General features: G+C 37.0%; 1 protein-coding gene across 3 annotated transcripts in view; it reads left to right on the top strand.

Moving 5' to 3' along the window:
- Window positions 1-16,317, top strand: part of LOC149818180 (uncharacterized) — a 42,747-nt gene extending 26,430 nt beyond the window's left edge. Inside the window, exons 4-13 of one of the 3 annotated variants that reach the window (XM_089984831.1) lie at window positions 507-664; window positions 1,245-1,320; window positions 10,957-11,024; window positions 11,200-11,449; window positions 13,464-13,625; window positions 13,754-13,857; window positions 13,945-13,998; window positions 14,096-14,179; window positions 14,417-14,580; window positions 15,973-16,317. In XM_089984831.1, coding sequence (XP_089840957.1) covers window positions 507-664; window positions 1,245-1,320; window positions 10,957-11,024; window positions 11,200-11,449; window positions 13,464-13,625; window positions 13,754-13,857; window positions 13,945-13,998; window positions 14,096-14,179; window positions 14,417-14,580; window positions 15,973-16,120 — 1,268 coding nt within the window. In that variant the 3' untranslated portion in view covers window positions 16,121-16,317. Of the gene's footprint in view, window positions 1-506; window positions 665-1,244; window positions 1,321-10,956; window positions 11,025-11,199; window positions 11,450-13,463; window positions 13,635-13,750; window positions 13,858-13,944; window positions 13,999-14,095; window positions 14,180-14,416; window positions 14,581-15,972 lie in introns of all 3 variants that reach the window. The other 2 variants (XM_089984830.1, XM_089984829.1) reach the window with 2 other exon arrangements.
- Window positions 16,318-17,392: the final 1,075 nt, after the last annotated feature.

Below are 17,392 nucleotides of genomic sequence, written 5' to 3'. Positions count from 1 at the left end.
TGTGTGTGTGTGTGTGTGTGTAGAGAGAGAGAAACAAAAGATAGACAACTCTTTGTAAATACTCCAAAAGATAAGTGCCTTATTGTAAGTTGTTCAAAAACTAATATGGTCCATACCATTCCATAATTTAGTTAGGACAGAATGATCTCTCTCTCTCTCTCTCTATATATATATATAGAGAGAGAGAGAGAGAGAGAGTAAATATGTGACATTTCCACATAAAAAAATTAGTTTTAGCCTTTAATTACCTATTATATAAATTAGATGGATGTAGTTTTTAGCATCTCCAATCATCTTTTCAACTTGGAGAAGGAAAGGATCTGTGCCTGCCTGACTGAGGTTTGGGGCATTTTCTTATTATTGTTGATTTTAGAGGTGGCTACCTGTCTTGGTAATTAATACAAATATTCAAGTTTCTTTTTTTTCTTTATTACTTGTGATAGAGAAAGTATATTTATTGGTGTTGGTGTTGGTTTAAGTTTTTTCTGAAATTGTTTGTTTTGCAGATTTGGTAAGAGCTGAGCTTCCTAAGGTCCTTCCACCATCATACAAGGGTACTGCCATTCGCTACTTCTACTACATGAGAAGCACTTTGAGTGGCCGGTGGTTGGTGTTGGACAATTATCGGTCTAATGGAGAAATTTTGAAAAATTCAATTCATCTGGTATAGTCTAAATTTGTTTCTTCACTTGCTAGAAAATGATGTCACACTATTCTGCCTTCTTTCCTTTTTAAGTTTCAGAAAAATATCACCAATGATGAAATAGAATGATCTGTTTTTGGATGGTTATACTCTATTAGTTTCACCTCTTGAAGAATATTTGCATTTCCTAAATATAATAAGGTGTCTAGGCTTGTAAGATTACAGTTATCCTTCTCTCTGTGGCATCAAGACATTTTCCTCACTCCCTATTTTGTATCTTCCATTTTCTTTCTTACTTTTAGTTTTAGCATTTCTTTGTCAAAAATTTCCTCATTTTCTTGTAATACTTCTTTCCCCTCATTTTGCTTGTTAAGTTCTTTCTCAGTCTTTTTAGATGTAAAAGAATGTACAATTTTAGTTTTGTACTGGTATGTTCTAATTCTGAGGCACATGAATATGTGATTGAGCATTTTGGACTGCAGGATTTTTGGATTTTTATAGGATGTCCTTTAATATAACTACAAATGCATGGTTTCTGTTGTTTCAGTGTGAGTGCTATAATACATAAATTTTTATGGCCTTTTGATGACTTTTTTGGCAGGAAGCACGGAGTCCATTGCATGTTTGGGCAATACCAAAATCTACCACCTTGCCAACAGAAGAGGGTCATACTGATGGTGTGTGCTCTTTTTGAATGTTGCAGTCCTAGTTCCATTGCTCTTGATGGACAATAATTAATAATCTTGATCTTATGCCTTTGTGTCTCTGAGTTTCTTGCTTATTATATAAATGGTTTCACCTATGTTTTTGATGATTAAAGAGAAGGAATTACATTTTATTTGTTGCTTCATTGGTTTGGAATTAATGTAACCCTTTCAAAATTTGTGATATAAGATAATCTTCATTATGTCGGGTTAATCTTTGACGTTTTTAGCCCCTTCCTACATGTTTAATCATGGTTTGCCCCAAGAGAAGTGATACAATGGACTGCATAGATCATACCATCATTTAATGCTGTCAATGGTGCAAAACCTGGAGTACTTTTCGTGAATAATGCCGCAAGGAGAGAGAGAGAGAGAGAGAGAGAGAGAGAGAGGTGGCAACCTTGGATCCTTATATATCAATCATTACTTTTTACTAAATACATGATAGATTACATCAAAAGAGAATTGTCACATAAACCACCAACAATATAAATACTATAGAAAACATCTTTCTAGCACTTTTGGGATAAGAGAAAAAGGGTTTAGATGATTTTGGAAAAAACTTCCATTGCACAGCACATGGCAGCAGCCAGTGGACATGTTTTTAAGCCTGCAGCTGGATACTTGACTGTCTTTTTTTCTTTTTGTTAAGACTAAGAGTGTCATATTATTTGATATGCCTTTTTATGTGGCTCATTCTCTAACTATTTAGGAAATAATCAAAATAGGAAGTATGCTGTTTCATTCACTTGGGCAATATAAAGTCTAACAGCAGATGACATGAGAAGCTCTTCTTCATGCAGCTATTCCTGATAAATATTTAGAATCATTAAAATGGCCTATAATGAGAACAAAAAGTGATAATGAAGTGAGTAAAATAATGATAGTACAAAACATTTTTCTGATAGGATTTGGTGTCACACTTTGTCAAGCTCACCTTAAATCTAGAGTGGTCATTGAATCAAACAACAGTGGAAGGCACTATGACTTCATAGACTAGCCATAGATCAGGGAGGGCTACAGTCTCAGTGATATCTAGAGTTTGGTGGCATCTCACTTCAATGTGATGTATTCTTGAAACAAGATTTTAGCAATGTACAATTGTACATGCAAGTATTCAGCTCTTATTGCCTTAATACTGGTGTAGACCATAGATGTGTTAGAAATGCACAGGCAAATGAGCAAAGCAGCTTGTGGCTTGACTTTGCTCAGTTTGTTTTGGACTCATAAAATAGGCTTGGCAGCCTGAGCCAGGAGCTGCTCATGAAGGGGTTACCAAGCTGAATTATTTTTGAGATAATATATTGAAAGCTTGTTGAATAATTTTTGGTTTTATTTCTAATAAATCAATCAATTATTGTGACAAAAAATGCACTGAGAGCAATGGACAAATATGATGGCAGATCTGTAGTATCATCCTCAATGTTCACGCCACCTTTAAGTGGCAAGTTTATGATGTTTTATATGTAACAAGTGGTGACAATATTGTAATATTTGGTCACATTTGGGATGTCTTTGGTAATGCCATTTTGTAATTTACTTGTAACATGCATGTAAATATTATTAACTCTATTTACGGTAGTATTATAAAGAACTAAATGTATGCTCAATTGAGAGGAAAGTTGGGGAGAAAGCCTGTTTTACCTGTATGTTCTTCCTCTTCTCCTTCCTCTTTTTTTCTTCTTCAAGTTTGATATACTTGAGCAAGACATGCTGGGTCACATGGATACGGCTGTGGATACGGGGATACAGCCATTTTTATGAAGTTTTCAATATAACTAGTAGTCTAGTATATAATGGGACATGGTATGGCGGCAAAATGGAGTACCCATGTGACATAGACCTTGTGACAAACCAGGGGCAATATCTTCTCTCTCCCAGGGATTCTAGAAACCTCTGTCATTATGGGATCCTGTCTGCACTAAAAGCACCTCATGGCCCTATTTGAAGACTTACATGATGCTACAAGAGATTATAGAGTTCCTAATACATGAGTCAGATTTGATGGATCTCCATTCAAAGTTCAAGCAAATTAATGAATCCATTACATTGCCAAGATCACACTGAAAAGAAGTGTATTCCCCTTGTTACGGGTCACGGGTCTGGAGATCAAGACCCATGATCATTAACTTCTCATTAATGGCACTGTGTAATTTACTTTATTGTAATGAGGGTACTTTAGTACCCTAATCTTTGTAATAGTATGTTAATATAAATGAGTTAATACAGCAGCCGACCCTAAGATTTGAGGGTATCGGTTTTTTCTTTGCAGCTTCTCTCTCTCTTTCTCTCTCTCTCTCTGTTTCTCAGCTCTCATGCGTGGAAGGACTTGAATATTGAAAATCTAACATGGTATCAGAGCCACGCTTCAGCTGAAACTGGATTCGATCTCAAAGGTACGTCTGAAAGATCTGTCTCTTCTCGATTTTCTCTTCTAAGTCAAGAATTTTTTTTTCTGTTTCTCCAATCTCGTCTGAATCCTTTTTTCCTGTTTACCCAATTCCCCCTTGTTCCCTCTCTATCAGATCTGACATTATTCAGATCTGACGATAATCAGATCTGTCTATTTTTTTTTCTCTGTCTCTTGAACTCGATCAGATCTGACGTTAATCAGATCTGATCAAACTCTCTTCTCTACCTAATCTGAGTTAACTCAGAGAGGACTGGGTAACTCAGCCCAGGTTTTCAATCCCAAACCCTTTGTTGAATATACATTTTTTCATTCTTCATTCTGTCATCAATACACCTTCATCGTTTTGATCACAACGTGATCTAATCACGCAATCGGGGCCCTATTTTGATCCAGCTACACCCTTGATCAGATCTGACCAAATCGATCTGATGTTACCCTCATTTCTACCATTTTATCTCTTTTAGCTTGAAAGCATTGCGTCAATACCGAGTGTGAATTCATATTCACATTTTTTTTTGTGATTTTCGTATCCAATATTCAATTTCTTATGCAAATCAGAAATCTGATAGATATTCAATTTCTGTTTCAAATTCAGCCATTGATCTGAATTAGTTTCTGCAAAAAAAAAAAGGGTTACAGAAACTGTAGACAGATTGTGCTGAACACACTCTTAATACTGTGAAACATGGATTCACTTCCTAGTCAGTCGGTTCTTTCTTTAAGTTTCCTCCGTCAACTCGTGTCTGAAAAATTAAACAATGGTAACTTCTTGACTTGGAAGAGGCAAATCATACCTTTCATTAGGAGTCAGGATCATTCTGGACATCTGGATGGATTTATTCCAGTTCCTCCTGAGTTCATATCACGAGAAGAAAGGGACAACAAAGGGGAATCTACTACAGTATATGTTAGAAATCCTGAATTTGTAGCTTGGATGAAAAGAGACCAAGCGCTAGTTGCTTATATTACATCTACACTGTCACAAGAGGTACTTGTAGCCATTCCAGATGACTGCACTGCCATGAAACTTTGGAACAGACTTGTTCAAACATACTCACAGGTTTCTCAGACCATGATTATGTTTCTTAAAAGAGAATTTCAAATGTTAAGAAAGGATTCCATGACCATCATGGAATACTTGAACAAAATGAAGGTTATCACAGATCAACTAGCAATTGTTGGAAGTACAGTAACTGATAAAGATTTGGTACAACAAACCCTTAGTGGATTGGGACACGACTATCATATGATTGTTATTTCTTTGTTATGTTTACCTGAGCTGCCCAACTTTGAAGATCTGCGTGCAAAATTGTTACAATATGAGATGAACCTAAAGGGATTTTCTGAAGTCTATGCATACTGGGGCATAAGAAGTTCTTGCTACAGGGGTTACTTATGCACGAGGACGAGAAAACTATGATATCAAGGAAAAAGGAGGACAAGGGAGAAGTGGCCAAGGAGGTCGTGGATTATTGCCTACACCCAACACATATACCAATCCACAAAGACAGAGGCAAATTCCTACCTGCTTTCTGTATAATAAAAAGGGGCATATCAAAGCTAACTGCTGGTTCAATCCCCTAAATAAAGGAAAATCAACGCAAACTGAAGCAAAAAGAGGCACAGACAGTATAAGGACCAACGAAGAAGTAAAGGAGTTATTGTTGTCAGCTTTTGCAGAATTGAATCTGAAACAAAATGAGCAAGGTACTTGGTACGTGGACTCTGGCGCAGCGACTCACGTTACTGGTGATGCCGGTAAGCTCCTAAAACTTGTTCCTTACATTGGTAGTAGTATAGTTACTGGGGATGGATCACACCACTCTGTCTCTCATATTGGAAACTCCATTATACCCTTGCCCGAATCTTCCATCAACCTTTCAAAAGTTCTTTATGCTCCTAATATCAAGAAAAACATTGTTTCAGTTTCTAAACTTGTTGATGATATTAAAGCCTCAGTTGAATTTACTCCCTCTTCTGTTCTTGTCAAGGATCTCTGCACGAAGGAGACGTTCGCTAGAGGAAAACGGCAAGGCAATATGTATGTCTTTCAAGAAGATCCTTTAGCACATATTCGCTCTACAGACCCAAACTTGAAGCTCCTTGAAGCTCCAATCATCGTTGCCTTCTGAAAATTCTACATGTGTTTTCAGTGTCTCTGAAATCAATAAGCCAAATCTTTGGCATGGTCGTCTAGGTCATTGTAGTAGTAGTTTAATTGAAAAGCTTGTTTCAAATAACCTCATTCCCAAGTCAAGTTTAGGAATAAATGTCAATGACAACAAATGTTCTAGTTGTCTCTTATGTAAGAGTCATGTCTTACCATTTCATTCTATCAATAAAAGAGCTTCAAGACCTTTTGAGACTATCTGTTCTGATGTTTGGGGGCCTGCCTCAGTTGCTTCCATATCTGGAACTAGATATTATCTTTTATTTGTTGACAATTATTTTCGTTATTCTTGGATATTTTTCATGAAACACAAATCTGAGACTTTCAAGTTGTTCCGAAACTTCCATTCCTTTGTCAAAAACCAATTTTCTGAAAACATCCTAAGTTTCCAATGTGACGGAGGAGGTGAATTTTCTTCCATTGACTTTACTAACTTTCTTCAAAGTAACGGGATAAGGAAAAAGGTGTCTTGCCCACACACACCTCAGCAGAATGGGATTGCTGAAAGGAAGCATCGCCATATTGTTGAGAGTGCGATGAGCATGATGCATGACAGTAGTCTTCCGATCACTTTATGGACAGAGGCCTTTCATTTTGCAGTTCATGTGATAAATCGATTGCCCATGACTATTTTGGAAAACAAGTCTTCTTACTTGTCTCTTTTTGGTGTACATCCCAACTACCATGATTTGCATGTGTTTGGTTGTTTATGCTATGTTCATGTTGATAGTTCAATGAGACATAAGTTTCAGGACAAGTCCCTAAAGTGCAGATTTGTGGGTTATGCTGATAACTATAAAGGGTACAGGTGCTATGATCCGGTGAGCAAGCGCATCAAAATATCAAGAAATGTCATCTTCGATGAATTGAATTTTGATTGTCGATGTACTAGTTCTTCAGAATCAAAACCTAAAATTGAGGCTTATTATCCTTGGTTGAATTATGGACTTCTCTCAGGAGCTAGTGATGTTTGCTCAAATTGCACTCAAAAGGATAAGAAATCTGTGTCTACTGATGAAATGATTGCCCATGAAAATACAGACCCAACTTTGAATCCAGAAAGGTATAAAGGCCTTGTCTACACTCGACGAGAAAGAGAGCCGCCCACCATAGTTAATTCAGACATGGATGCATCCTCTACATCCAACATCATTGATACTAGAAGATCCACATGTTCTCGCCATCCAATTGAAAGGTGGGTCAGTTATGAAAATTTCTCATTAGATTTTCATCTCTTTCTAACAGCCTTGAATAAAGAAGATGAACCCACAACGTTCTGTCAAGCATCAAATTCCAGAAGATGGATTGAAGCAATGAATGAGGAGATGAAAGATCTACATGAATGTGGTACGTGGGATGTCGTATTAAGACCACCTGACAGAAACATTGTTGGTTCGAAATGGGTGTACAAAATAAAGTATAAACCAGATGGGACTATAGAGCGATACAAGGCGAGACTTGTAGCCAAAGGTTTTACACAGGAGCAAGGACAGGAGTATGATGAAACCTTTAGTCCAGTGGTGAAGATGGGGACAATCAGAGTCATACTTTCTTTAGCTATTGAACATCAATGGACTATTTGCCAACTTGATGTGAAGAATGCTTTTCTTCATGAAAATTTGAGAGAAGAAGTATACATGGAACCCACTGGTTACGCAGAAGGCAATCCTACAAAATATGTATGCAGAATAAAAATGGCGATATATGGATTGAAGCAGCCATCTCGATCTTGGTTCGACAATTTTTCTCTTGAAATACAAAAATATGGTTTTAAGAAATCTCTTCTTGACCACTCCTTATTTATATTTAAGAACCAAGACACAGTTACTCTGTTGTTGATATATGTAGATGATATCATCATCACTGGTAATTCCAATGAGCACATTGAAGAAGTCAAACATCTCTTGAATCAGAGGTTCAAAATGAAGGACCTTGGCAAACTACGATACTTTCTTGGAGTTGAAGTCGACAGTACTTCTGAAGAGATGACTCACTCAACATAAGTATACCATTGATGTTCTCAATAAAGCGGGTTTGAAAGACTGCAAGCCCTTGGGCACTCCTAGCGTTATTCATCAAAAGCTTAGCTCTTAAGATGGGGATCCATTTGATAATCCCACACAGTACCGTAGCATAGTGGGTATGTTACAATACCTCACTTTTACTCGCCCTGATATAGTCTACTCGGTGAATCAAGTTTCTCAGTTTATGCATGCACCATGTGAAGGGCATATGGAAGCAGTTAAACGGATACTTCGATATCTGAAGGGAACGGTTGGGGATGACCTCATATATAAGCGAAAGACAAATGGGCAAAATGCACATGAGATCATTGTTTATTCTGATGCAGACTGGGCAGGAGACCCTGATGAACGCAGATCAGTATCTGGATATTGTGTGTTTGTTGGGATGAATTTGGTTTTTTGGAGTAGTAAGAAACAAAAGGTTGTTGCCAGATCCAGTACAGAGGCTGAATACAGGTCAATGGTAGCCACCACTGCTGAAGCTACTTGGATTAGACACTTACTGACAGAAGTAGGAGAATCGATCTCTCGATCACTTCTTTTGTGTGACAACCAAAGTGCCATTAGTATGTCCTTTAATCCAATCCATCATAGTCGTGCCAAACATATTGAAATAGATCAGCATTTTGTGAGACAAAAGGTAGAAGAGAAAGAGATTGAGCCTGAATTTGTACGAACTACAGATTAAGTGGCGGATATATTTACAAAAGGATTGACAAAAGACAGATTTTGGATGTTAAAAGGCAAGTTGTTCATGGTTCAAGATCATGCACAACTTGAGGGAGGGTGAAAAGAAGTGTATTCCCCTTGTTACGGGTCATGGGTCTGGAGATCCAGACCCGTGATCATTAACTTCTCATTAATGGCACTGTGTAATTTACTTTATTGTAATGAGGGTACTTTAGTACCCTAATCTTTGTAATAGTATGTTAATATAAATGAGTTAATACAGCAGCCGACCCTAAGATTTGAGGGTATCGGTTTTTTCTCTGCGGCTTCTCTCTCTCTCTCTCTGTTTCTCAGCTCTCACGCGTGGAAGGACTTGAATATTGAAAATCTAACACACACATCCTTAGTGTCTTTTCCTTTAGATCTCGCAACTGAAGATGATCATTTAAAAATTTTAATTCCCTTTCTTGTCTGATATTTTTTTTTAATTGGTAGTCTGTCTCTTCTAGTTTCAGTCTGCTTTGCTGGACTTCTTTTGCTACTGAAATTGGTCCTAGTGAGGCTACTTCTTCTGAAATATCGCCAAGGGAGCTTGGATACCTCGAAAATTCCTGTCATAAATAAAGTCTTAATTTCTGTAGTTGCAAAATACATCAACGTTTAGCGTTTAATTCCTTGTTGGAAACATTCTCAGCCTTCAACTATGCTGGTGCCATTGCACCCCACCGGAATTGAGAATAAGTGGATTTGATTTATAGGGCTGTCTTATATGCTACAAGTGACCCTGTTGCTATGTCACATGGGTGCGGGTGCGGGTGCGGCGCAATTTCAAAAATTTTGGACACGGGGACTCGGCTATATATATATTAAAAATAAAATAATATATATATATATATAAGACTCGGTCAAAGTTGTGCCCATTAGGGGACAGGTGATGAGTTGTGAAGGCATTCTGTACACTTTCTTCATACAGGAATAATTCACTTTTGGGCACTTTCTTCATACACTGTAATAATTCACTTTCTTCATACAGGAAAAAACCACAAAAACTTGAGTTGTGCCCATTCTGTACTTAAAACTTGAAAGTGTACAGGTTTTTTAGTTGTGATGGGTTTTTTTCCTTACAGCTGTAGCCCAGAAAATTTTAAAAAAAAAATTCAATTTTTTTTTTCCAAAAAATGGACCAAAATGACCCTGGGTGCGTTGACCGCACCCAGGGTCGGGTTGACCGAGTCCGAGCCGCACCCGTGTCCGCACCCGTGTCGGTGCGTGTCGACGCGGGTGCGGCGACCTTGGAGCCGAGTCCGTGTGACATAGCCCTGTTGGCATGTTGATTCAAGTGTTTCCCTCATTTTCCATCAGATGTTTCCCATTGCTTTCATGTTGTTAATGATACTCTGACGGCAATTGCCAATGCTGGCCATTTCATTGGTATCATTTTCAGATTTCCAAAGCTGGCCATTTTGTTGGTATCATTTTCAAAACTGTTCCATTTTAAACTTTTACACAATTTACATGCTTTCTCCAAGTGTTTTTTTATAGGCAAGCTGGGGATAACCCCTGTGCGACCTAATCATCTCATTTGGCCCCTCTCCAAGTTAATTATCATTAGAGGCTGTTTGAATTTGGCTATACACCCAGATGACTTTACTATATGTTCGGCTTACTGTACATTCTTTACCAGCATTTTTCTTTGTGTCTGTCGCTTAATCTGGTGTCAGTTACATTGAAACCCCTCTTTTTCTTCCTTGCCTAGTCTTGTAACTGGATGTCCAGCATCAGGGTTTACTTATTGTAGAGAAGAAACAAGAATTGGATTTCGTGCAGCTTTCTTACAATGATACTTAAGATGGATTGGTATATCATACATGCACTAGGTATATATGAAAATGAAGTATGTGAGGTTCTTAACCATGAGGGGCTCCACTCATATGGTCGGAGGGGCTTGTAAATGTCACCAAGTGATGGGATGCCATGAATTTGATACCCACTGGTAGATAGTTCTGTAACTGGTAGGGTCTGCCTAACCCCAGCCTGCCTATCAGAAGAAGAAAAAAGGAAAAAGAAAGTATGTGATGTTCTTAGTCATATTGTTATCTTTGGAGGTTTGCTAGTGATAACATCATCTCTGATGGCATCATGCAAAATAGGATAATTGCACGTGCATGCACATGCACACACTCACATATAGAAAGTTCCATGAATGATCCTAACATAAGTTTATGTTGCTTTTTACTGTTAGTAAAGTGTCCTTTTATTTCCAATATTTGGGTTGTGGTTGAGGTGATATTGCTGCCAGTTACATTAATTAGATGTTACCACCATCTCTGCAGGTAGGTTACCAACTACAGCCCTTCAGATGGATATGCTATGGAGAGAGAAGAGCATGGACTCTGAATGGGTGAGTACTTTTAGGTTTCTATATCGAGCCATGAAATTTAACAAATCTGTGAAATTCTCATGGTTGAGTGCTATGTATGACAAATCAATTAGTGGACAAATTTTGTGTTCATAATTTATTTACAACGTTGCAAATTTATTGTTCTTTTGTTGAAGAGTTTATTTTTCATGGTCAGACTAGAGCTAATGAAGTTTCCAGTGGATTTGAGGATGATTATGACAGTGCAAGAGATGAGATTTCATCTGTTGCATCCTACAGCCAGTCAAAAGGAAATCTAGAGTCTGCCTTCGGTAGTGCCTTGTCTTTGCAATCACCTACAATGATTCCAGGAAAGGGATATCACCAGGGAGAAGGTTCCAGTTTTCCTTCATTTAAGGTGGTTCCTCAAGTGTCTACAACGGAAGTCTTGTATGAAGATAGTGGGAGTAAGTAATTGTGATTGCTACCTGCCATTCAGCATATACGGAAGATATTAAACATTGTCTATTTTATATTAATATATAAAGGAGTGATCTTGGTTGGCAGTTCCACTCTCTCTCTCTCTCTCTCTATCTATCTATCTATATATATATATATCACTGTCACCGATAAATTGAAAACATCATGATATTTTCAAAATATCTCCTGAAACAAAATATCGCGATCCTATTTTTTGTTGTTTCTTTTATATTTAAAACCTTTAAAACATGTTTTTTTATATTTTTCGAAGAAAAATAATGCAAAACTTATTATTTTCTTAGCTATTTTGTTGTTATTTATATTTTTTCATTTTTTTTAAACTCCCAAGATTCTCCTGAGATATTCCTGAGATTTATCAACTTTTGAAAATCTCTCCGAGAAATACCCTCACCAAGAAATTACCTTTAACGATACAAGTGACTATGATATATATATATATATATATATATATATATATATATATATATATATATATATATATATGTCACAGGGATTCGGCTAGCAGGGTGCCGCACCCGCGTCGACGCGGGTGCGGGTGCGGTCAACCCAACCCTGGGTGCATTGACCGCACCCAGGGTCATTTTTGTCCATTTTTTTTGGACCCGCGCCGGGGGGAGCCCCCGGACCCCCCTTCCTGCAAGGGCAAACACAATGACCATAAAATACACCCTTGAAGTTTAAAAATGACTTGGCGGTTCCATGCATTAATGGACACCAGTAGCTATTTTTGCAATTTTGTGTAAAAATAAGTTACACACTTATTAGCTGTGCATTCAAAATGCACAATTATGAATATGTTTTCCTAATAATAATGACTAAAATGTCCATAATTGTGACAATTAATACACTTAATCACCATATCAATTTTTAAATTTGTTAGGGGCATAAAATTGTGGTGAACGTGCTAACATGCATAAATGTCATGGACCTTAACAGCTACCAGCCTACCATACATTCATACATATACACTATACATGATATATATATATATATTGACATTTTTGCCCCTGCCGCACCCCCGCACCCGGGTTTTTTGGAAGTGCCGAATCCCCGCACCCGCACCCGCACCCATGTGACATAGATATATATATAGTAACACTATTGTTATCTTTTTTAAACTATTCTATTTTTTAATGTTTTAAATATGCTTTTGACTTGTTCTTTTAGCTTTTTATTTTTTCAAGAACCTTTTTACATTTTCTTTGCACTTGAGAAAGACACTATGGCATATTCTTTTCTTAAATTTTTCCATTAATTCAATATTCTTTTACTTTTTTAAATGTAATAGCTCGATATTTCACCTTGCCATGATATAGCCAAAACTGATGTATGTGATTGTCTACATCATGAGACACTTCAATTAGCATGTCATGCTGACATGACACTGGATGCACAGGATACTGGGCATAATCAAACATGTGTTGGACATGGTTAACATTGTGTCTGTAACTTCATCTATTTCTTTTTATGATCTTGATTGTTTATTTTGTATTTGATTGTGTATTTTTCTTTTAAAGTTTGTCATTAGTAATATTACATTTCAACTTTTTTATGATCATACCCATTTAGAACTGCTCACCAAGAGTTGTAGTTAAGATGGAATTCATGCTTATATATATAAAATAAATGTGTGCACATATTTATGTATGTAATGTACTGCCGTGTCCTGTGTCCTTGTTCTTACAAAACTCTTGTATCGTACCTAGTATTTTCTGGTTGTCTCATATTGGTGCCCATGTCTATGTGAGATAGGTGACTGGCATACATGTATACACATGCACATATCTATGTATGTGCATATATGTATATCCCATCAACCAATTGCCTTCATCTCTTTTGTTAGACATTTTCAATCGTTAATTGGAGCACACTCTTTTTTTGATAATCAACTAGAGCAATCTATTACAATGTAGAAATATTGGTCTTTTTTGTCATCTACTCTGCCAGCATTGTGAATATTGACATTTTTTCTTGCCACAGATTTATTGTCACCCGTTGGAAATTCAACAGGAAAAAATTTGTTGCAGAAGAAGCTTGGTTCTTATCCATCAGGTGTTCTTTCTCCAAGTCAGTTGAGAAGGCATCCTAACTCCTTTTTTGGCAGTGATGAGATGGGAGAAAACTCATCGACCATTGCTGAAAGTATGGCATGTAAAACACTTTGTCTATCTTCTACCTTCTATATTATCATCATATGTTGTATTATCTTGCTTATGTTTTTAATTATAGAAAATGAGTAGCTTATCTGTGGAGCACATTTCCTGCAGCAGAGGGTTTCATTCGAGGAAGGTCTTACAATATCAGGATGGATGATCAAGTTTTGCTTCGATTTTCTCCCAAAAACTCTGACTCAATCTATTACTTTAGCGACATGGTAAAATATAATTTTTATCTATTTCTTGTATGTGGTGTTGTTGATCGTGGCTTTATCCAATATCTGTTTATTGTGTTATGGCTTCAGATCGGTGGTGCACTCACTTTTTTCCATGAAGGGGGAACTAGGAGATGTCTTGAGGTGATTAAGATTAAGATCATTTATTGCTCTTTTGATTGCATCCCCATTGTATTATGTAAATTATTATAAGGCTACTTTTTTGCTCTCTCCACATTAGGTATCAATAACTCTGGAGACCTCAGAGACTATTAATCAGCCCTTCGTGCATCCCTCACGTAGACACTCCCCAACAATTACAAAGGTGAATTGGCAATGCTTTATGCTTGTGCTTGAGAGAGAGAGAGAGCTGTTTGCCTTTATAATATAATTTCAGTAAAACTGTTTATTGGAGGTAAATACCTGCATCACACTTAGGTTACAGTTTGGTATGCAAGATCTCTCATTGAGATATGTGATGGTTGCCATCATAGTTACTAGAAGGTTATACATATCTTCGGAAGCTCATTTCCTAAGATCACAATCTATCCTCCATCCACAGGTCCACAGTGACCATTATGAAGTTGTTGCAGATCTGATTCAATCAAGTTTCCTCTTCTCCATCCCCATGGATGGACCTATGTCTTTCTCTACACCACGTGTTTCAGTACAGTGGTCCCTTCGTTTTGAATTTGTTACTACTCCCGGCAATGTTGATTGGACCAGGTATGTTTGGCATGTCTGTGCTTTTATTTTTTTTCCAAGTTTTGTTGGTGATCACTTATCTCGCGTAATTAAAATGAGAAAATAAACACATATCGGAAAAGTTATGACCTATGTAGTCAAAAGCCCCAAGTGGTCCACCTAGTCGGTAATGCCTAGGCTTTGCAATTCCTAAGTGGGTGCCTTAAAAAGGTACCAATTTTGTCGACTAGGCACTGACTAAGGGGCGTAGTCGCCGACTAAGCTGCTTCCGCCTAGGCATGACGGCAGTTTAGCCATTTATTTTTCTTATATATATTGTTATTTTTTGTATATATATAATTATATATACTTTTGTGCGTTTCTGTGAAATCATGAAAACATGCTTAGTTATTATATATATATATATATATATGTGTGTGTGTGTGTGTGTGTGTGTGTGTGTGTGTGTGTGTGTGTGTGTGTGTGTGTGTGTGTGTGTGTGTGCTACTTTGCTTTTGGGATATTTTCTGTGAAACATTGAAATCATGCACAGTTAATTTGAATTGATTATGTTTTCTATATATGTGTGTGTTTGTTTCTGATGATTTTTTGTATAAAATCCTGAAAGCATGTTTAGTATTATAAATTATGTAATATGTTATTTTTATATGTATGTGTTATTGTGCTTTTGTGAAAGGTTAAAAGCATATTTTGTTGATTATACTGAATGCGTTATGAACAATTGAAATATATATATATATATAGATATATTTGTGTGTGTACAATTATATATGTCTATTCTGGTTATGTATATTAATATATTTTATGAAAGCATGTGTAATTTTGTACTTGTGTAATGAAAACATCTTATTAGTAAATTAATTAAATATATTTATGTATATTTTGTATACTTTTTATATTTTAATTGGGGCACCGACTAGTCCCACCGAGTCTTTTTAAGGGTCTACCGACTAGACACCGCCTAGCGATTTTGACTACATAGGTTAGGACATTGAAGAGGGGAAAAAATCACAACAGTTCCTTGGAAAGGTTACCAAACAGTGATTGACACTAATGTTATTGAAAAACTGTTAGTGTCACCATGATGCACACACTCATTACCAAGATGGGATAGAGTTGGATAAAATTTTCATGTTGATGTTCCTGAATAACATAAAATTATCGTAATGTTATGCCTATTCTCACATTGGAATATTCATGTTGATTTTTCCGATTGCCTGCAGCCGTTCGTTACTTCTCTTTTCTCTTGTTATTCTTTTTAATAGGTTCAAGCTGTGGGAAAAAAAAACTGGGGAATCATGACAAGTTCAATTGATTCATGCAATTAGTATTCATATATTGTTGTTTCTGTGCTGCCTGCACTTCTGATTATTTTTTCATGTAGTACCGAGGACTAACTACTGTTGATTTTAGATATGAGCATCCTCTTCTCATAGAAGGAAGAGAGAAAGGGGAATGGGTTCTCCCAATAACAGTTCATCCGCCACCACCGAGGACACAATCTTCCCAATCAAGGAATGAAAGACCTCTCTCTCCAGATGAACTATGGATTCGGACCTGAAAGTTGGTGAAGGCCATAAATTCACCATTGTAGCTATTTTTTCTTTTTTTTCTTCTCTTCTGCCATTTTTTTCATTGTTCCTTTTTTATAATGTTATTGGGAACAAATTTTTGGTTCGTTGCAGCCATGTACCAAGCTGGAACTCCTTGTGTTAACGAAAATTGTTTGAATTGGAATTTGCATTTAGCAGAACCAAACCTGGATTGCAAACACAGCTGAATTTTTTTTTTCAAGTCTCACCATAACAATGACTAACGTTGGGAGATATTGCTGTTAGCTGTACCATTAGCTTTCTAATCAGTGATATAATCCTTACTTTCACATGCATAATTAGCAAACTGAAGCCAGCTGTACGTGTCCCTTCTGTTTACTTGCTAAAGTAGTTGTCATTGTTGTAGGCTGCTTTGGCTCAATCTTTGTTAATTGATTTTTTACTGTAGAATTTTTCATTGTGTTTAGCATGGAGTTTTAGACTGCTGCCACACGTAAAGACGCTGGTAGGGCTGGTGCTACATAGTTGTTTTACAGAAGAGTGCATGGGTGTGGCTGAGTTCTCTCTCTCTCCCATTCTTTTCAACTAATTAATCATGTTCAAGAAGAAAATGATGATTATTTAATGCAACAACAACTACCAATCCATTAGGCCAGCAACTTGATTGGCAATTTCTCATTCAGGATTGCAGGGCTCGCTGAATGGTTAGGGGACATTAGGCAAGAAACAGATAACATGGTAAGGCAGATCATAGAAACAAATGTTCAATCACAACAAGAAAGGAGCAGCAGTTAGAGGTGCCTCTTTGCCATGTGGTATATCTATTTTGGAGTCCCCCAAACAACTCTTACAAATCAATGAGATGATAATAACCCCAGTTTTTGTGGATGATTCACATGATGCAGCATGAAAGAGGATAGAAAGAGGCCACAAAACTAGCTTACCCAAAGTGGGCCTGTTCTTATTCTTTTTTGGGATTGCATGTCAAAATTTAGAATCCGCATCCATAATGATGTAAAAAAGACCACCACTCATTCTCTGCACCAGCTAAATCATTGCGGAATGTGGATGATTGCTCTCTCTTTCTCAATTCAAAAATCAAATTACAGAACAGCGCACAAGATTAAAGAGTATTCTTTGAAACCCTTTAACATTTTGGTTTTCACATTTTTTTTATGAAGTTCTCTCCCAAAGCGGATACTCTCCGGGTAGACTCACCGTCACCCAAAATTCCTTATGGCGCCCACCAGTGAAAGGCACCCACACACCCGGTGGGAGTT

This window comes from Nuphar pumila, chromosome 13 (assembly GCF_984573655.1).
Source record: "Nuphar pumila chromosome 13, dmNupPumi1.hap1.1, whole genome shotgun sequence".
Lineage (NCBI taxonomy): Eukaryota > Viridiplantae > Streptophyta > Magnoliopsida > Nymphaeales > Nymphaeaceae > Nuphar > Nuphar pumila.
The sequence above is the reverse complement of the archived record's forward strand: the minus strand, read 5'-3'. Positions and strand labels throughout refer to the sequence as shown.